Source organism: Falco punctatus, assembly GCF_963210335.1.
Source record: "Falco punctatus genome assembly, chromosome: 6".
NCBI lineage: Eukaryota > Metazoa > Chordata > Aves > Falconiformes > Falconidae > Falco > Falco punctatus.
This window is the reverse complement of record NC_137585.1, coordinates 36,948,496-36,966,259: the sequence shown is the minus strand read 5'-3', so window position 1 is coordinate 36,966,259 and position 17,764 is coordinate 36,948,496. Positions and strand designations below refer to the sequence as shown.

The following is a 17,764-nucleotide window of genomic DNA, read 5'->3' as shown; positions in this document are numbered from 1 at the left end:
AGCAGTGCTGAGAATAGCTGACTGGTGTGGACATGTGGGAACGAGAGTGAAGAGACCTTTGCTTTGCAGTGACAGCACCAGAGAAAGCCACAAGATGAACATATGCTCTTAGATGGTTTTGCTAAGGTTTGGAGCACCCTCTTCCCAGCCCTGCCCTCCCTACAGCTCCATCAACCGACTTCAGGCTTGGCTTGAGTCCTTCTCTGGTGTTCCCTCACTGAGACCTCTTCCTTCCTCTGGCACCACTCTTTCCAACCCCTGTCCCAAACCCACCACACTTCTGCTTACTCACAACACTGCCACCCCCCAGATACGCTCATGCATTTTAAGTCCAATGGGAAATTCTCCTGGAGGTGACAACCCCTGCCAGCTATGTGACATGCTACGTGACAGACAGACACTACCAAACTCAGAACATCTGTGATTTTCTCCCCTCCTCCCTTCTGCCCAGCCAGCCCTGATGCTTTTCACCTGGCTGAGAGACATCCAGAAAAGAGCTGACACCAGCCAGACACAGCATACAGTCTTCAGTAAAGCTGTGCTGCTTCCTGCTCCTGGGTTTTTCCTCCCCATCCACTCCAGGGGAAGATAAAATGACAGTTTCTCAACAGGATACAAAAGCATATTGAAGAGGTGTGAGAGCTTGGGAGAGGGAGGAAACAGCCTTGAGAAGAGGAAGATTCAAGTACTTGGAGAATCAAGAAGAGACAAAGGGTTGAGAGCAGAGAAAGCGAGATAGGGAAAGAAAGGAAGGAAGCAAGCTATGGAGGGGCTAAAAGGGAATGAGGACAAAAGCACAGGAGAGGAGGACATGAAAGCTGGGAGGGCAGTAGGAGGGTGGAGGAGCAGCACAAGCTGAGACTGCTGGAGTAGCAAATGCAGCCATTTCGGTGAGGAGGTGTCTCTTGTGTTCCCCCCATCACTGGAAACCCAGGGAGACACCCTGGCTCAGTGCTTCTTGATCCTGAAGGCCCTGTGCTGAGTGGGGCTGTCCCTGGGGGAGCTCCTGGCAAGGACTCCCCATGGTTCTGCTTTCCCTGTGCTCCTACAGCAGTGGGGCCATGTTGTGAGGGGGAGGTTTGGCCAGGACCTTCTCAGTGCTGGTGGAGAGAGACCACTACAGTGGGGGATGAGGTAGGATGACTCAAGGACAACTTGATCTGATCTGCACAGGATCAAAAGCCTGTGACACAAGCATGGCTTTTGATCTTGGTGCTGGGCAGGGCAAATGCACCCTCTGCAGCAGGAACATGTTCTTTTCATCTTTTGCTTCTTTTGGAAAATACAGCTATTTTCCTCAAGTACTTTGATGCTTCTCAAATACATGCTACAGCCCAAGAACTAATTCTGTCTCCTCCCACTGATCACTTCCCCTGAACCACAAAACATGTCAGCCTGTTACTTTTCTCATCTATCCACTTCCAAGTTACCATTTCCCCTTGGGAAGCCACAGCAAAAAATGGGGATAAAATGCTGGGCCACCATGCTCTCAGACCAGCCAGCTGCCTTCCCACCCCCTGAGGGCCCAAGAGAAATCTGTTGCCATCGCTTGAAGACGCTGCATGGACTGACTCCACCGTCTCTCCTTGCTATGTATCCAAGTAATGAAAACAAGACGACGGCACACCCCACACCTCCCACCTCTGAAGCCCACTTGCCCCCAGAAATCCTTCCCCCCCCATCCCTGTTTCGCCTAAGCAAGACACACAGCTGAGACACAGAAACAAGAGAAAGGAAGATGACGGACAGTCCACTGTGCAAAAAAACCAAACTGAGAATGAGGACACTCTGGGAAGGACGGGGGAGACGCCTTTGGTCCCTCTCTGGCACATAGGTAGGTACACACGCACACTCACATCCTCTCACGCACACGGAGGATGTGCCACATGCTTCAGAGACAGGCCCATGGTGGAGTCAAGGGTAGCAGGGGTGGGTTGTTTCATCCAGAGACACTGGGTGACAGTGGGGAGGGGGGGGTCATTCACAGGTTACTTTCATGGTTTTCCTCTGTCTCAACAGTCATGGGGGGCAGCCCTCCGTTGTCGTTCAGCCGCTTGGCCCTGTAGGTCTCATAGTGGATGTTGTGGGTCACTTCTTTTAGGTCCTGAAGGTGGGTCCTGCAGGGAGCAAAGTGGAGATGGCGTTGGAAAGAGGATATGATAACCACTATCACCACAGTCAGTATTGATCTCCTGATGATCATCTTATTCCCTGAAATAAATGGAAGATTTCTTCAGTCAGTCTGGCTAATGGGTGTACCCCTCCTTCTACATGGATGGCATGGGTGCCATCATACACAACGGAGAGCTGGAGCATCAGCATTGAAGAACACATACGCAGGATGCAGAATATGGGCTGAAATCCCTGGCTGTGCTTGCCAGTGTCCTCCCCTTCTCACACCTGGGCCAGTGGGACAGCTACTGGCCATCCTGGTGTGTCAGAGCAGACAAGGGCTTAACTCATCTGAAGCAGTGGTGAGACAAGGAGGCAGCAGGAGTGTGTATCAGGTCCACTGCAGACCATAACCTGCAGAACAATGCTGTGAACATTGTCCCTAACCTCCAGAGAAAGCCTGTGGCTTGGATTGCTGTATGCTTTGTGATGATCACTTGGTTAGGATGTTTTTACTGGAAGACTTAGGGAAAGCACATCTGCTGCAAAAGGTATTGCAAACCAGAAAGACAGTAGGGCAATGTCAAAGCATTGTACCTGGCCAAGTGTCTCAATACCACCATACCCACAGGTGGAATGAGCTACAGGGCTCTGGCTTTGAAGTGTGCTTTCTTTATTTTCTTACTTCTGGTGTTGTTTTAAAACCCGATGGTATTTATAGGATGTGGTAGTGGCCTCTTTCTCACTGACTTCCAACCCAGACCTGTTGTCAGCAACAAATAGTGGTTGTTGCACCCTAATATCTTTAATGGGGTAGAAGCAGGGTGGTAGTACCCTGCTTTTCTCCAGGTGTCCAGCTCATACATGAAAACTACCAACTACTTGACATAGTGGTCATGTCACTAAGAGAGGCACTAGCGTATAACTCTAACTAGCCCTTAACTCAATCCAACCCTACCCCAATAAGTTTTCAGTGCCTGAAATGTACTTTATTTTCCTTTCTGTATGGGCTATTTCACTCTAAGAGGATCTCAGGAGGGCTCCCTGCTCATCAACAGCAAACTGATGCATGACTATGGCCTTACCTGATGACAAAATCTCGAAGTAGGGCAAATTCACAGTGAGTGAGGTTTTCCACTGAAAAGAAAGCAAGCAATTGTTACAGAGCAACAACAACCTTTGTTGTTACAGAGCAGGGGAAAGCCATTGCCATGGGGCAGGTTCCAGGTGGGCAGAGCCTGAATACTTCAGAAAGGAGAAACAGTTGTCTGAATGCCACAGTGTCAGGCATTGAGGAGACATGCTGAGCAGTAACGTGAATTTCCATTTGTTTGGAGTGGCTCCAGCTTCTACCATTTGGCAGTAGTGGTACCACATTGACCACGGCAGTCCCCTCCCAGCAGAGCTATTTCAGTATTCTCCTCTTGCTTGGTTTCAAGAAGTTTATTGCATAAGGGACAGGAAGGCAGCCATGGGACATGTTATCTGGACCCTTGTTTATTATGGGGGCCTGCAGAGATACTTTCAACTTCCAGATGCAAGGGGTTTTTTACCTTCAATGATTCCCCAAGGTGTTTTCCTGCCCAGGACTCTTTTGCCATTCACTTGGTACTCCTTGTCGCTGCCCACTACTGCGAAGGGCATGCTTTCCTGCTGGGGAAAGACATGTGGAGAGACCTATTGAACCCACTCCAGAGAGCAGCACCATCACTGTTCCCCATCCATCTTTCCTTCTCTCAGCTCATGAAACACAAGACCTTCTCCAAGGAAAGAGGTTTTCTAGAGCAACACTTCATTGGCTGTCCTCTTCCCCTGTCAGTGGTACCCCTAGCATTTGGGGCCCTTGCTTTACAAGTGTCCTTGCACCCCTCTTCCTCCCCCCACACCGAGCTTAGTGGGTAGCTTGCTGCAGTGCCAAGGGCTCTGAGTGGAGGGCAGAGTTTTTCTGCACCATCTTCAGCATTTCTGAAGAGGGGGATGACCAGAGAAGTAAGTACCTCAGCGTAACCAGGAGGTCTGTCAGCCCAGGACTGCTCTATGGATAGTTTGCAGTGAGTATTTCTTAGCCAGTTTGTAGTTCTTCACCAGAAGAAGGAGACGACTCAAAATAATCCTCCCCAAAAAGACACATGAATGTTCAACAAGTTTAATAGCTGAAATGGTTGTACTGAGGAAGGCCAGAAATGTGGCAGGGATGCAGCTTTCCTGAGAAGTGGGACATTTGGTGAGGCTATTTGGGATCCAGATATCTCCAAGCACAGGGAGGAACCATCTGCTTCCAGAGCACAGGATGCAGGAGACCCTGCTATCTCTAAGGTTGTGCGGATGTTCATAGATTTACTCTGCTTTACAGATATCCCTGTGCCTGGGAAGGGACTGCAACTACCGCAGAAATGGAGATTAAAAAGCAGTTTATTTCTTCTGTGTGAGGGCAATGATGCTGAAGTGCAGAACAAAATGTGGTGCCCTCCTCAAAACCAGTAACATTTTGGATAAGAAGCAAAACCCATTTAGTCTTTTCCAGAATGGATGGTGTATCACCAAATGGAAAATGATTAATTAAGATGGGGAAGGTGGGAATTTCTGTTGGGGCTGTGACAGCTGGGGAAGTTGAAAGGGCAAGTGTCAGGCTGCAGTGCAAGAATCCTGGAATTTCTTGAGGACTGCCACAGAGGCCAATCTATTTTCATTAGTGGCCTAGCCACAAAAATTATGAGTGGGATAATTTAATGCATTAGCATTGCAAGGCCAAGAGGTTTTGTCAGTGCAAATGCAGACTGGGTTATTATCTGGGAAGATGTAAGTCTGAGGCACAAAGAGCAGCTTTTAGGGAATAACATCAAGAATTTCTGCTATGACTTCAGAGCTCAGGAACAAGCAGCGACTGAAGGAGTGGAAGGACCTCATGTCCTAGTCAGTCACGAGATGACCACGAGCCACCAGTGTGATGCAATTGTTTAAATAATACATGTGGTTCACAGGCTTAGCAGTTCAGATCTCAGAAGAGATGGGGAAGCATGAGGTACCAGAACCAGTGCTAGAAAATCAAATCAGACTGGTGCAGTCACAGAAAAATACGACTAGGAGCATGGAGTACTGAGGAAAAGGAAGCTCATCCAAAGGAGCTTGTCTCCTTTAACTGACCAGAAGGTCAGCAAGGAATAATATTTTTCTCTATAAATGCCTTGGGTGGTGGAGGGGACCACTAGGTAGAACTGCTTGAGTCAGTGTTGGCACAAGAACACAGATATAATCCTGGGTACAACCTAGCCATGAACAGGCTAGAAATTAGGAGACAGTTGCTGACACTCTGAGGAGGGAAGGATGGGACAAGCATTCTTACAGGGGCTGGGGGAGCAAAGAACTGGGCTGCTTTTTGGGTCGAGTTTGGTCAGCAGATAAGAGGGCTCATGGGGCAGTTATCTGGGACAGAGGCTGCACATCAGCCACACACCAGGCCCTTTGGTCCTTGACAGTGACCGAACAGAGCATTCAGCAAGAGGAGGTGGAACATAGTCCTTCCTCACTCCAGCCTTCATAGCACCCTGTAGTAACAACAGAGACAAATTAAGCTGGGAAGAAGGAATGACCATCCCTTACATCCATTGCATCTTTCATTCAGGGACCATGAAGCACTTAAAATCTTCTAGTGACAGATGTCTGTTTTACACACGTTAAACATGACCAGTCCTCATCCCCCCCTTCCATTCCCACAATAAAATGTTTCCTACCCTGATTTTGTCATTCTCTGTTTTATCCTCCAAGTCCTCATCAAATTCTTTCTGAGGGTAAAACTCGATCCCATTTACTTCTAGCTCTTTGCGCACCTGGTGAGAGAGACATTTTGGAGCACAAGGCTACACAAACCTGAAAGGAAGGCAGGCAGGACAGCTGAGCAAACACATCTGGGACATCCTTCCAGCGGGCAGGGGCTGGAGGGATTGTCCACAGGGAAGTGTGCAGCAAAGTGAGGACACATGGCAGCAATGATGAGTCTTTCTTCCCCAACCCCAGTTACTTGTCTGGCTCTGCAGTTCCCGTGACAGAGTCTATCACGAGATGTCACAGGGTTACACGGGTTTCTTCCCCCTCTAAAAGATACCCTCAGAGCCATAAACAGGTACATCTTCAAGACTTACCCACCAACCTAGCGTTGGACTCCGTGCATGCCCTGGAGACTGCACGGCAATCCCAGGAAGGAGGGAACCACTCATTTCTCCCATCTCCAAGCTGGGGCAGGGAAGGATCCCATGCAGGAGAGGAGATACTCACTCTTTGTTTGAATTCGGTCTTCTCCTCCAAGGTCATGGTGTCAGCCTTGGCAATAACTGGGATGATGTTCACTACCTTGCTGAGATGTTTCATGAACTCCAGGTCCAAAGGCCGCAGGCTGCAGCCCAAGAGGGAACAACATGGAAGGGGTCACTTTACCCTCCTTGCCTTTCATCCTAGTGACTCTCCCAGCATCAGGGCATCTATGAAACCTCCCTGGTATGAACCCTGCTTGCTGCCACCGTACTCTTGGCTCCTCCCCATCCATCCTGCCCTCTCCCAAAAAACACAGTAACGTTTCTCCTGCCCTTGTTGTTCTAGACCCTTTCAAGCTCTGCAGCACCCAAAGTTAAACTAAACAGTGGTGAGCCCCCCAGGCAGGACTCCTGGGTCTGTGGCTGTGATGGAGCAGTGCAGGGTATATGTCTGGCACAGAAGTACCAAGGGCTTGAGGAAGGATAAGGGATTGAGTACATACGAGTGGCCTGTGGGGGAGATGAAATAGAGGCAGCAGTGCACTCGCGTGTCTGGAATTCGTTTCTTCCTTGCAATATTCACCTCCTCTTTCAAAAATTTTTCGTATTGCTCGTTGATGTATTTTTCAATAGGCTCCCAGCTGTTAAGGTGGGAGAGAGAGATGAATAGACAGGTACAAATCTCCTCGTGTTCCCGCCTACAGTGTTCCCAGCTCTGACAGCAGCAAAGCAACACAGGCACAAAAAATATCCACCACAAGCATCTCACCATCAGCAGGTAAGTTTAAGAGTTTCTGTAACTGGGCACAGAAATTGGCACTTGCTGTGTAAAGTGCGCACACCCCCAGGCATGCACACAGACCCATGGTGTTCACAGTTACACTTTCCTCTTACTGCCCCCTTGAGAGCAACAGGATCCCAGACACTTTCCAAACCAAGTAGGTGAGAGTTGCTCTATATAACATCTTAAGTCCAGCCCTTTCTGGGACACAAGGTCTTGACTGTATGAAACTCACCAGTTCTCATTGTTGATCTGATCCCCGAATCCTGGTGTGTCAATCACTGTCAGCTTCATTTTGACACCACCTTCTTCGATGACTGGGCAAGAAATTGCAAACAATCATATACCTCCCTGGGGACACGCTCTATCATGCAACATGTCTGTGCCAAGAGCACTGTGCCCTGATCCCCACCCAGCAAGCATGACCAGGCCAGGCTGGGTCATGCCTCAACAGTTGTGACCCCCACTTCCATTTCTGACCCCAAATTTTGTAACATCTGCACCAAAGCCACCTTACACCACTTTGCCACAGGAAAATGGATTTGTGCTCAGCCTGTGGCCCAGAGGTAGTACCTGTCTTGCACAACTTGTCCTCCCCTGAAACACAGAATCCTGAACCTGAAATGATGCTTATTACTCTGCACCGCTGTAGAAGCTGTGCTGATGCTTTGCCACAAGGAGATGTGCTCAACTGGGCTTGGGATGGGACCCACCAATGCAATTTGTATAGATTATTAACCAATTGCAGGTGAGAATGACTTACAGCAAGGCTTAAAGAAATATCTGTAAGTCTTTTTCTACCCCTCACTTTTGGCTGTGGCATCAGTGTTATTGCTGTTTAAGAAAACCCTTGGTTGGGTCTGAGGCCATCTAAAACTGGCACTTGTCCTTTAGGTTCCCATGGAGAAAGGGCTGCCTAAAACCAAATAACTGTTTGCATAGACTACTGGGGTCTTCTGCAAGACAGTGCTGAAGCATCAGCACTGCCTCCACCCCAGCAGCCTAGCTCTTACCATGCCCAATGGCTTTGATCTCCACCGTCTTGGGGATCTTCTCCTCCCGGTTCCAGCCTGAAGATTTGCGGCTCACCTGGGATTTGAAGAGGGTGTTCACCAATGTCGACTTTCCCAATCCGCTCTGACCTGAAGATTGCAAAGAGGAAGCTCATGACATCAGCCCGACAATGCCAGCAGCCCAGGGGACAGAGCCTGGCTGGCAGCTGAACGGGCTGCAGGTGTCTCCTTGACTTGTGCAAGTGCTCCTTTCCCCTAGAGCAAGCGCTGTCTGCTCCCTCATGCCCTCCCTGCAGGGCTCCCTCTCCTACCTGACCTCACAGGACAGTCCCTGGCCATGGTTCCCAGTACCTCAGGTGGTCCCTGCCTACCTACAACCATGATGTTGAAGTCGAAACCTGTCTTCATGGTTTTCTTGCGCATCTGCTCAATGATGGTGTCAATACCGATGTAGCCCAGCAAGTTGGCATTAATGCCCATGGGTTTCATTGGTACAACTGGTTTTTGTCGTGGCTCTGGGACCAGCTCAGACATGGCTGCTTCGTTCTTGCTTTCCACTGGCCCTGCATGGGGAGAAAGATTGAAAAATCATCACTGAGGTGTAACGACAACCTCCCTGCTGACCTGCCACAGGGGTTGAGGGCAACTTTGAGGATCCATTTCAGGGGCTGCTGGGGATGACTGAATGGCAAGATTTCAGCAATAAGGCTCTTCGTGAAGGAACATCTACCTGAGTTTCCAGCACACTCTTCTGTGTATCACTCCAGATGAGGAGGTGGAGAAGTGGGTTTCTCTGAGCATGCAACATATTGGTGGCTACCTCCAAACAGTAGGGGCAGACCCAGTGAAGCTGTCTGGGCTCCTAATAGGGTGTCCAAAGCTCTGTGCATGTCTCCTCATTTTTGTCTCCCACTTCTGGCCAGGATCACCAGTGTTTTGCCTCTCCAAGTTTAGCATGAAATTTGCAATGGATCAGACTTTCCAAAATTATCATGTGTCAGGTCCCAGCATTGAAATAGTTTGGGATTTACCATCAGGCCTTACCAGCCTGGCCATTGCCAGGGCTGGCGGCATTACTGACCATGCTGTGCATGCTGAGTTCCTCAGAGGAAGGCAGTGTTGAAGTGCAAAGCATGGCCACAACCTCTGCGCTTGCCTCCTGCTCATAGATCGATGGGTTTTGCTATATTCAAGAAACTAATCATCATGATCAATAAAGTAATCATCTGCACCTTTCCCTCCTTGCCTCCCCCTCCTCACTTCTTCCATGTAAACCAAACAGACCTTTTTGGCCTCCCTAACCCTTTTTCAGGTGATGCCATGCACTGCTTGGGGCGGGCCTCATCCATCTATCTCTGTCTCTTGTCTCATTAGCGAGCAGCTCTCACCCGCTGGGAGGAAGCCAGAGGTTGGCAGAGGACAGGGCACAGAAGAAAAACTGTAATTGGTGGGGAAGGGAAGCATGAGGGATGAATCTAGAAAGGAAGATGAAGGGGATGGGAATCAAGCACCTTTCATATTCAAGCCAGCTGCAAACTAAAGCCTCTGCCACTCTAATTACTTGACTCCCCCATGCTTTGTCTCATTAGATGGCTATTTTTCCAGGATAGGGACAGCATGTGTTTTTGCTTGGTAAGCACTCCACTTGTTTTGGATGCCACTTCAGTTCAAATATCTCACACTAAATTATCTGTTTGCATCATTTTGGTGGAGTTTTTTGCTCCTCAGCAGAACCCACTGGCTGTGGAGGAGGACGTGAGCAGCCAGGCAGGTGACTGCCATTTGGTGGGTGACACATGCCTCTTGGAGAGGAAGGCGACTCAGAGGTCACTGGGCTGCAGACACTGATAGCACCAGTCCAGGGTCCCTGTGACAGCTCAGCCAGGCCAGGCAGAGACCAGGGCTGGGGAGAGGTGAGAGAGATTTTGTTGAAGGACAGGGTTAGGCTGCAACAGGCTGCATGGCTGGCTGGTGAACCTGCTTAGCATTCCCACACCAAGGCTCCTGTGCAGACACAAGGGCTGCTCTACACAGCAAAGATTTTACATTTTATAGTAGCTTTAATATCCCACTGTCATCTGCTGAGGGCAGACCTTGCACAAGGGTCACCCTTGGCAAGGAGGATGCCTTTACCCCGCTCCTCTTACACTGCTTGGGAAGTCTTTGGTGTTAAACTGGGAGAAGGGATCTTCCCTCCATAATGAAAGGATGGTAGCACAGCCACCTGTGAATAGCACTGTGGGTAATGTCTGAAGGTTCTTGTACTATCTCTGTTCTACCTTGTCCACAGGGGAGAAGTCTGCTGGAGGATGCCCCCCCCCCCCCTTCTGCTTTTCCCTACCAAGCAAGGATACTCTTGGGGTATCATCATCCTTTCCTGAAACAGCGAGCAGCACCCAGGGGGGACCAGAGCACAAGATGGACTGTTGGCTTGAGCCAGGCTGGCAATTCAGAACACCTCATGCTGCCGGGCATCTGCTGGAGGAGGCAGCCTGCCGAGCCAAGTGCTTCTCAGCTGCAATCCACTCTTACACCCGTCACAGCTAGTCTGTGCCTTTCCCGCTGACAAAGCAACCCTTGGGGCTCCTGTTGGCTTTTTCCAGCTTTCTCTAAGCTGCTGCCAGCCAGGAAAGCCCATCTCTGGCACAGCACGAAGGGCCAAGACAGCCAGCTCTCCTGCACCCTGCCCTTCACTTATCCTCCCCAGGCTGCCCCACACCACCTGTACCACAGTCACGTGCCATACCCCTCATCCTGCTGCAGCATCCTCCAGTGTGCACCCCATACAGCCCTGCTAGGGTCTCACCTGCCCCAAAGAGAGGGAGAAGAGAAAGTGAGACAGGGAATGATGAGGGGATGTGGGCCAGGGTGATGTGGCCCCAGTGAGGCACTTTGGGCCTCAGAACTGGGGGCAAATAAACCGTGTAGGTGGGGAGGGAACAGGGCAAGTTGGAAAGAAGCCCAGCTGAGCAGCTGCAAGGGATGGGTGCAGGACCTGGGCCATGTGGGCTGCAAATCCTTTGCTGCCCAGGCAATAGCTTGTCCTCAGGAAGTCTGTTGCCCTCTCCCTTATTGCTTAAACTCCTTGTTCTTACACAAGGAGGGGAAAGGAGGAAGTTGCCGGCAGCCAACCTCAAGGCTCACTACAAGGTTCATAACTCATCCCTCAATCTCACTGAGGGACACTTTGCTCAGAGCCAGCAGGTGTTGCTAACTCTGCTGTGGACATCACAATACATAGCCATCCCTGGCTGGAGCAGGTATTTCAGAGTCAGGTTCCTGGACACCTATAAAAAGCCCTGAGACCAGGAGAAAATATCTCCAGAAGTCTCCTTAAATATTTCCTGGATTTCTTATCAGTGAGGTCAGCCTGAGCATTTTGATTTTGGACATCCAAGGTCTTGGTGTAGACAGCCTTCCTTTCTCCTCTTGGTCGTTCGCCTTCCTTTTTGTGTGGGACACCTTCCCATGCAGCCTCAGGCAGGGAAGACCCCATTTTGCAAAGAGGGACCTAAGGGCTCAGCTTTCTGCACACAATTTTCCACCTCTTGACTCCCACAGAGGAATCCAGGAAGCCAACTGAGGAACAGCTTTCTGGGGTGTGCAAAACCAGGGCCAGAGCTATGAGAGGCACCTTGAGACACGAAACATGCCTACCTGCTCTCCTGGGAATGGCTGTTTTACGTGCAGTAATGCTAATGCTGCTAGGAAGCCTCATTAGTGCTCTGACTGACGGGTCAAGGGGTAGCATAATGCATCCTAGGCACATCCCATAGTCCCTCCAGCTGTCTCCTGTAATGAATACGTGATAGGACACTATGGCTGGTACAGCTGGTAATGAATAGAGGGTTAGTCGGGGCTAACCACTTACATCCACTGTTTGCATTGCCACCCTTTTCCCTGCTGCTTTGTTCTGTGCGCTGACTGAAGCTCATTTAAGGGGGTGGCTGCTGGTGATACCTCTGCTGCCCGGTTCCAGTGCGAGGTGGCCCAGGCTGGGCTGCCAGGGGATAACCTCTGGCTCACAGGAGATGGTCCACTCAGATCCAGAGCAGGGAGAGGCACAGCATCGGAGGCTGGGGCAGGCAGGGCCAGAAAGGCAATCAGTGCCCGGAGAGGCCCTAGCGGTCTCAGCTACCTCCTGCTCCTGACACCCACTGATCTACCCTAAAATCTCTCCCTGGAAGGCCAGCGTATATGGCCAGCAGCAGACACCACTTCTGCAGTGCACCCTTCATGTCTGCCTGCCTCTGACATTTGCAGCAGCTAGATGGGGACAGAGGTGGCCCTGCAGATCCCTTAGGGCCTCAGGTAGTGGGGACTAACATCTACTCTGTCCCAATAACCCAGATACAGTCACATCCCCTCCCCCTGCCTTCCCATCCTTTGTCTGAGTGGCAAGAGGGAGGGAGGGCTGCAAACAGTGGCTCACCACAACCCAGCTTCCAACAAGGAAAGGCTATTTAACCCCCACCTAACACATGGATGGTCTGTCTGTGTCTCTCCTCCTGTGTGGCATAAGGCTGTCCCCCTCTGGCTAGAGGCAGCGATCCATGCATGTGTCTCACCCCAGCCCCTTCCATGCTCGTGGCTCCAGACCCACGCTCCCGCTCCCTGCAGACATGGAACAGGAAGGAGGGATGGGTTCAGAGCCTGAAGGCAGCTGTCAGGAGTGGGCCCTTGGTGAAAAATGCCAGGTCCTTAGGAAGGAAAGCAAGCAGCTGCTCCACTAGCACAGCCTGCCAGGGGCTTGCAGGCATTAGGATCTGCTCTTGATTCAGAACTGCAGAGGTGCTGGACTGAGCATCTCTCCACTGGAAAAATCCTTTTCCCCCCTCAGTTTCTCTGATGACCCCAGGGTATTTCTCCCAGCTGTACAAGGCAAAGGCTGAGCCACACCAGATGCATCGCCTGACCTCAGGATGCAGAATGGAGCCATTCTTCTTACCCGATCTTTTTGCCTGGCCTGAGGATCATCAGACATTTTGAGTGAGGTAAGGAAACTCATCCCAGCCCTTTGAGCAGCCACAGCCTTCCCGGCAGCAACCTTCCTTCCCCTCAGCGCTTTGCAGAGGACTTGGGCAGCAGCCCGGCACTGCCAGGGTCACAGTGAAATCTAGGGCAGCATGTGCCGAAGCCTCTCTGGAGATGCAGGACCTGGAGGTGAAGGGACTGGGCACATCCCCAGCCCAGCCGTCACAGGGTAGGATGCTCACCTCAGCCCCATCTGTATCCTTGGTGCCGCTCCCTGGCCATGCAGCCCTTACCCCATATCCTACAGTTGTATCACAAGGCAAAAGGGTGCTGAGCACCCCTAGATCAGGGTACCCATGCCACCACAGCTGCCTGTCCCCCCTGCCTGCCTGCCCGCGTGCCTGCCTGTGCCGAGGCTCCCTGTCCAGCTGCCCGCCAGCTCCTGCGCAGATGCCCAAGGAGCAGCACAGGACATCCCTGCCGCCCCTGCAGCGACTGCCTGTCACTGGCAAGGGACAAGCCAGTCGCCGAGCAGCTTGTGGGCTTTCCCCAGCCCTGGACCAGCTGGGATTATCTCTTTCTTTCAGAGCAGCCCCTGGCGCCAGCTACTCCCCATCAGCACGGCAGCTAGCCCCCGTTGTTCTCCTTCATGCCAGACTGCTGGCACCAAAAGGAAAAGAAAGAGGAAAGACAAAGCCAAGACCGATTTCCCCTGCTGACCTTCGGGCTTATTCCTCCCCCGTGGCCAGAGCTGGGGTCATGGCAGAGGATGCCTGCACAAAAAAACCAGCGGTGTCCCTCCAGCATCGCCCAGCCCTGCCAAGCCCAGAGCATCCTACCTTTGAACATGAAGCTTCCTTTGTCTCCAAATCCTCTCCCAAGGGGGTGGGTCTCCCCCCACTTTTCTAGCCTGATGCTGGTGCAGCACGGTGGGCTACGAGGCTCCGCTTTTACCTCTCTCTTTCTTCCCGGTGTCCTCTTCTCCCCCCCTCTCCTTCCCCTCCTTCTCCAGTGGCTATTTCAGTGGAGCGGGGATGCTGGTGCTGCTCCTGCTGCCATCGTCATGTGACCTGAATATTAAACATCGCCGCAAAATCTCCCCCCGCGCACCTCCCCCGGCTTCATCCCAGGCCCCCGGATCCATCCCAAGCCCCTGCCAGCCTCCCCACCCTGGGGGGGGGCATGGCTGCGGGGATGGAGGGGCTGCCACCGATGGGCCCCCCCCGCGTCCCGGAGGGGCCCGCCTTGCACACCCACAACACAGAGGCCTTTTCTTGCCCCTTTCCCTTCCAGTTCCCCAGCGTTTTGGCATCTCTGTTTGATTAAGGAGGGGATATTTAACCCTTCGCAGCTTCGCTTTGGCAGGGCTGAGAAAGGACACTCTTTCCCCCTAGGTATTTATTGGGTTCAGGGGACTGCAAGACCTCCTCCTGCCTTCCTGGAGGGAGGGAATTGGGAGTGTTTTGGCTCATCAAAAGCAATTTGCCCTTCAGCTCCGATTGCGGAGGCGTGAGAAACCTTTTCTCCTCTGGCACCGTGATTCCTGGCTGCCGGCCGCACTGCAGAGGCAGAGTGAGCGCTGTCCCCTCTGTGTGTGTGTACACAAGTGTGTGCCTGCACGTGCATGCGTGTGCATGCGTGTGGGGAGCAGGGAGAGGTGCCTGCTGTGGGCCGTGCGGAGTATGCAGGTTGCATCCCCGTGTGCCCCGGCAGGCATATGTGCCTTGCGGTGCCCCCCTGCATGTGCCCAAGACTGGAGAGCCGTGTGGGTGCCCCTGGCTGCTGGCACCTTTGGAGGGGGCTGCCCCTTCCTTCCTCCTTCTCCTACATTTACGAGCCCTGGCCCTGTCAGGCACCACCGTGCCCCCGCCATGCCATGCTGGAGCATGAACATCTGGGACTGCTCTGACCCTCTGCTTGGTGGGATGATGGGAACATCCTTTCAGGGCCATCCCCATGTGTCCCTCCACCATGTGGCAGCCCCCTGGGTGGGGGATGGGCTGTGGGATGCCTGGCAGAGTCAGCAAGGGTTTTGGATGCCTCTTTTTGCAGCACCCCGGGGCAAAAAGGAAACTGCACCCACTGTGGGTTATGGGAGCATTTAGAAATCGCTGTTGGCGGTTACAGTTACGCAGGTTAGGCTGAGCAGTCAACAGGCTGGCTGCGTCCAGACAGACGGACAGACAGATGGGCACCCCAGCACCCGCAACATCTGACATGGTGCCCGCAGCCGCCCATTTCCCTGATGGGTGCCAGGGCCCCCACTGCAAGGGCACTCCTCCCACCTCCCTTTGCCCACCCACACTCCCGGTGAGGGCAATGGGGAAACGGCTCCCCGGGGAGGAAGCCCCCATCCTCCCGCACATCACCCCACCGCTCCTGAAGGGCCCTGCCCCATGCCAAGCCCCGTGGCACCACACAGGGACCCCTTATGCCTCCCTCCCTCCCCCCTGCCCAGCCCGTCCTGGCAGCAGAGACCCACCGGAACGTGGTGGGGAGCAGGGAACCCCCATCTTCGCCGCTGGGGCAGCCTCAGTCCCACCGGCGCTGCCACGTCGCTGCAGTCCCTCAGTGGCTGGCGGCCGGGGGCGAGGGGGGACAGGGGTGACAGGCCCCGGGCCCCTCAGCCGCTCCCAGGGGGGCCCCCCGCTGCCCTCGCCCACTCGGCGCAGGGAGATTAAGAGGCAGCTCCGCTTCGTGGGGGCAGCGGGGGCTCTGAGGGGGCCAACCCGCTGCAGCGGGGGGGCCGGGATGCGGCTGGGGCCAGTGGTGCCGCCGGGGGTGGGCAGGCGGCTGCGGCGAGGGGCGACGTCCTCCTCCATGGTGGGTGGCAGCGGGCTGGAAGCAGAGGTGTGAGGGTGGGGGGCAGGCGGTGCCGGGCTGGGCTGGGTGGTCCAGGCCTTCCCCACTGCCGGGGCCCACGGCGTCTCGGGGCACAGTGCTCCCCAGAGACGCTGTTCTCCCGGGCAGAGCCCCCACCAGTGGCCCTGGCAGGCTGGCCAGCCCACCCCTGGCTGGGACAATGGGGCACTTGTGGCCTGCCCAGCACGCTCCCACGCCTGGCGCCGCGGCTGCTCCTGCCCCCTGCCCTGGTCCCTTCCTGGCCTCTGCCACCGGCAGCCCCATGCCAGGGGCAGCCCCACGCCGTGGGCAGCCCCACACCACTGGCAGCCCCATGGCGCGGCCCCCTGCCCTGCTCCCATGGTGGGAGGCGGAAGAGTGGTGCAGACCCACCAGATCAGGGCTGTGCTGCCTGCTCCTGAGGACAAAGGGTGCGATTTAAAACAAAAGTTTAAATCTCTGAATTTCTGAAATGTTTTCCCTTCCTCTCTTCTCTTTTCCCCCTCAAATGGCAGATTCCAGTTCAGTGATTTATGCCCAGCTGAGGAAGTTCAGTGTTTGCTTGTTGGGTGTTTGTCTAGGTTGATGCTTCTTTCCCTTATTCTGATTTTCTTTTGCTTCCTCATTTTTCTGATTGTTCCTTAATTTTGCCAGCTTTGGGGCATTTTCAGGGTCAAGGGGGCATGTATAACAGGGAATCAGCTTGCCGCTCTGCACCTTCCTCACTATAAAAGAGACTTTGAAGGGCGATACAAGGAGGAAAGGGGAAATGTGGTTTTGTGGGGCAGCATGGTTTGACGGGCAAACGGGAGCAAAAAGAAGGAAAGCTGGGCACCCACAACACCCACAGCATGGCAGGGGCAATGCTTGCCTACCTTCAGGCGGCCAGGACTGAGGGGTGAAGGGGGAACCACTGTCTCATGACCCACAGCCAGCCACTGGGGTGGTGGGGGAAGGCAGGGCTCAGGGCAGTGTAACCACTCTGCTTCTTTAAAGGCAAAGAGACAGAGAAGGTAGAAAAGTCCAACCTGATGCTGTGTAGTATTTCCAGCACTAAGTATCTTCTCTGATGCTTTACGCAGCTTAATTTGGTATCTGTGACTATTTACTGCTCCCCTGAGGTCTCTCTGGCTGCACAGGTGCCGCAAGGGAGGAACAGTCTCAGTTTTCAGGCAGTGTTTGCCTTCGGCTTAATTATTCCCAGATAACCCCGTAGCACAGCCGGCACAGAAACCAGGCGGATGGAGACCTACCCTGCTGTAAAGGAAACCTCACTGCAGACTGGTCCTTGCTGCCCGCCTGGAGCTGGAGGGAGGCAGATCCCAGGGGGAACAACAGGAAAATAAAGCACTGGCCACACAGTTTGTCCAATGCTTTTATTCCACTGGGGGTGGGTGTGTGTGTGGGGGGGTGGCTTTGACACTGTTGGCAATAAAGTCCTGCATACCCGTGGAAAATACCTGGCTTAATACTGATTGTGTCATGAGTAAACAGTGCGAAACATAAGTCAGAGATGAATAGCTAGTTTCTCCTCTAGTCCAGTCCTGACCTGCTTGTCATCTTTTTACTTGGTTTCTGTGGCGGCGAGTCATGGGCAGAGCGGAGGTGAAAACAGGCCGGACAGTGTGCAGAGGAGGACAGGGAGAGGGTACCCCCACGGGGAGCCCCGTCACACCACGGGTGCCAGCTGGCCGAGAGCGGCTGTGGCAGATCCAGCCTTTCATTTTCACCAGACTGGTGGTTTTCTCATCTCTTTTGACTTGGCAAGTGAAAGTAGGTTTGAAGGAGGTGCAACG

The 17,764-nt window shown here is 53.2% G+C and overlaps 1 protein-coding gene across 4 annotated transcripts; it reads right to left on the bottom strand.

Annotated features, from left to right (window-relative positions):
• Positions 1 to 1,724: 1,724 nt before the first annotated feature.
• SEPTIN3 (septin 3) lies at positions 1,725 to 16,330 on the bottom strand (the record flags this gene model as incomplete). Of its 4 annotated transcripts, XM_080393120.1 has the most annotated exons (11): positions 1,725 to 2,117; positions 3,198 to 3,249; positions 3,666 to 3,765; positions 5,844 to 5,939; positions 6,385 to 6,502; positions 6,863 to 7,000; positions 7,376 to 7,457; positions 8,154 to 8,282; positions 8,525 to 8,716; positions 13,967 to 14,197; positions 15,610 to 15,714. In XM_080393120.1, the coding sequence occupies 10 exons, from the start codon at positions 13,974 to 13,976 to the stop codon at positions 1,982 to 1,984; spliced, it is 1,053 nt and encodes a 350-aa protein (XP_080249246.1). In that variant the 3' UTR covers positions 1,725 to 1,981. The 4 variants fall into 4 exon arrangements, with proteins under 4 accessions (XP_080249246.1, XP_080249243.1, XP_080249244.1 ...); XM_080393117.1 differs by lacking the exon at positions 13,967 to 14,197 and having other exon boundaries at positions 15,610 to 16,330; XM_080393118.1 differs by lacking the exon at positions 13,967 to 14,197 and having other exon boundaries at positions 3,666 to 3,762; positions 15,610 to 16,330.
• Positions 16,331 to 17,764: the final 1,434 nt, after the last annotated feature.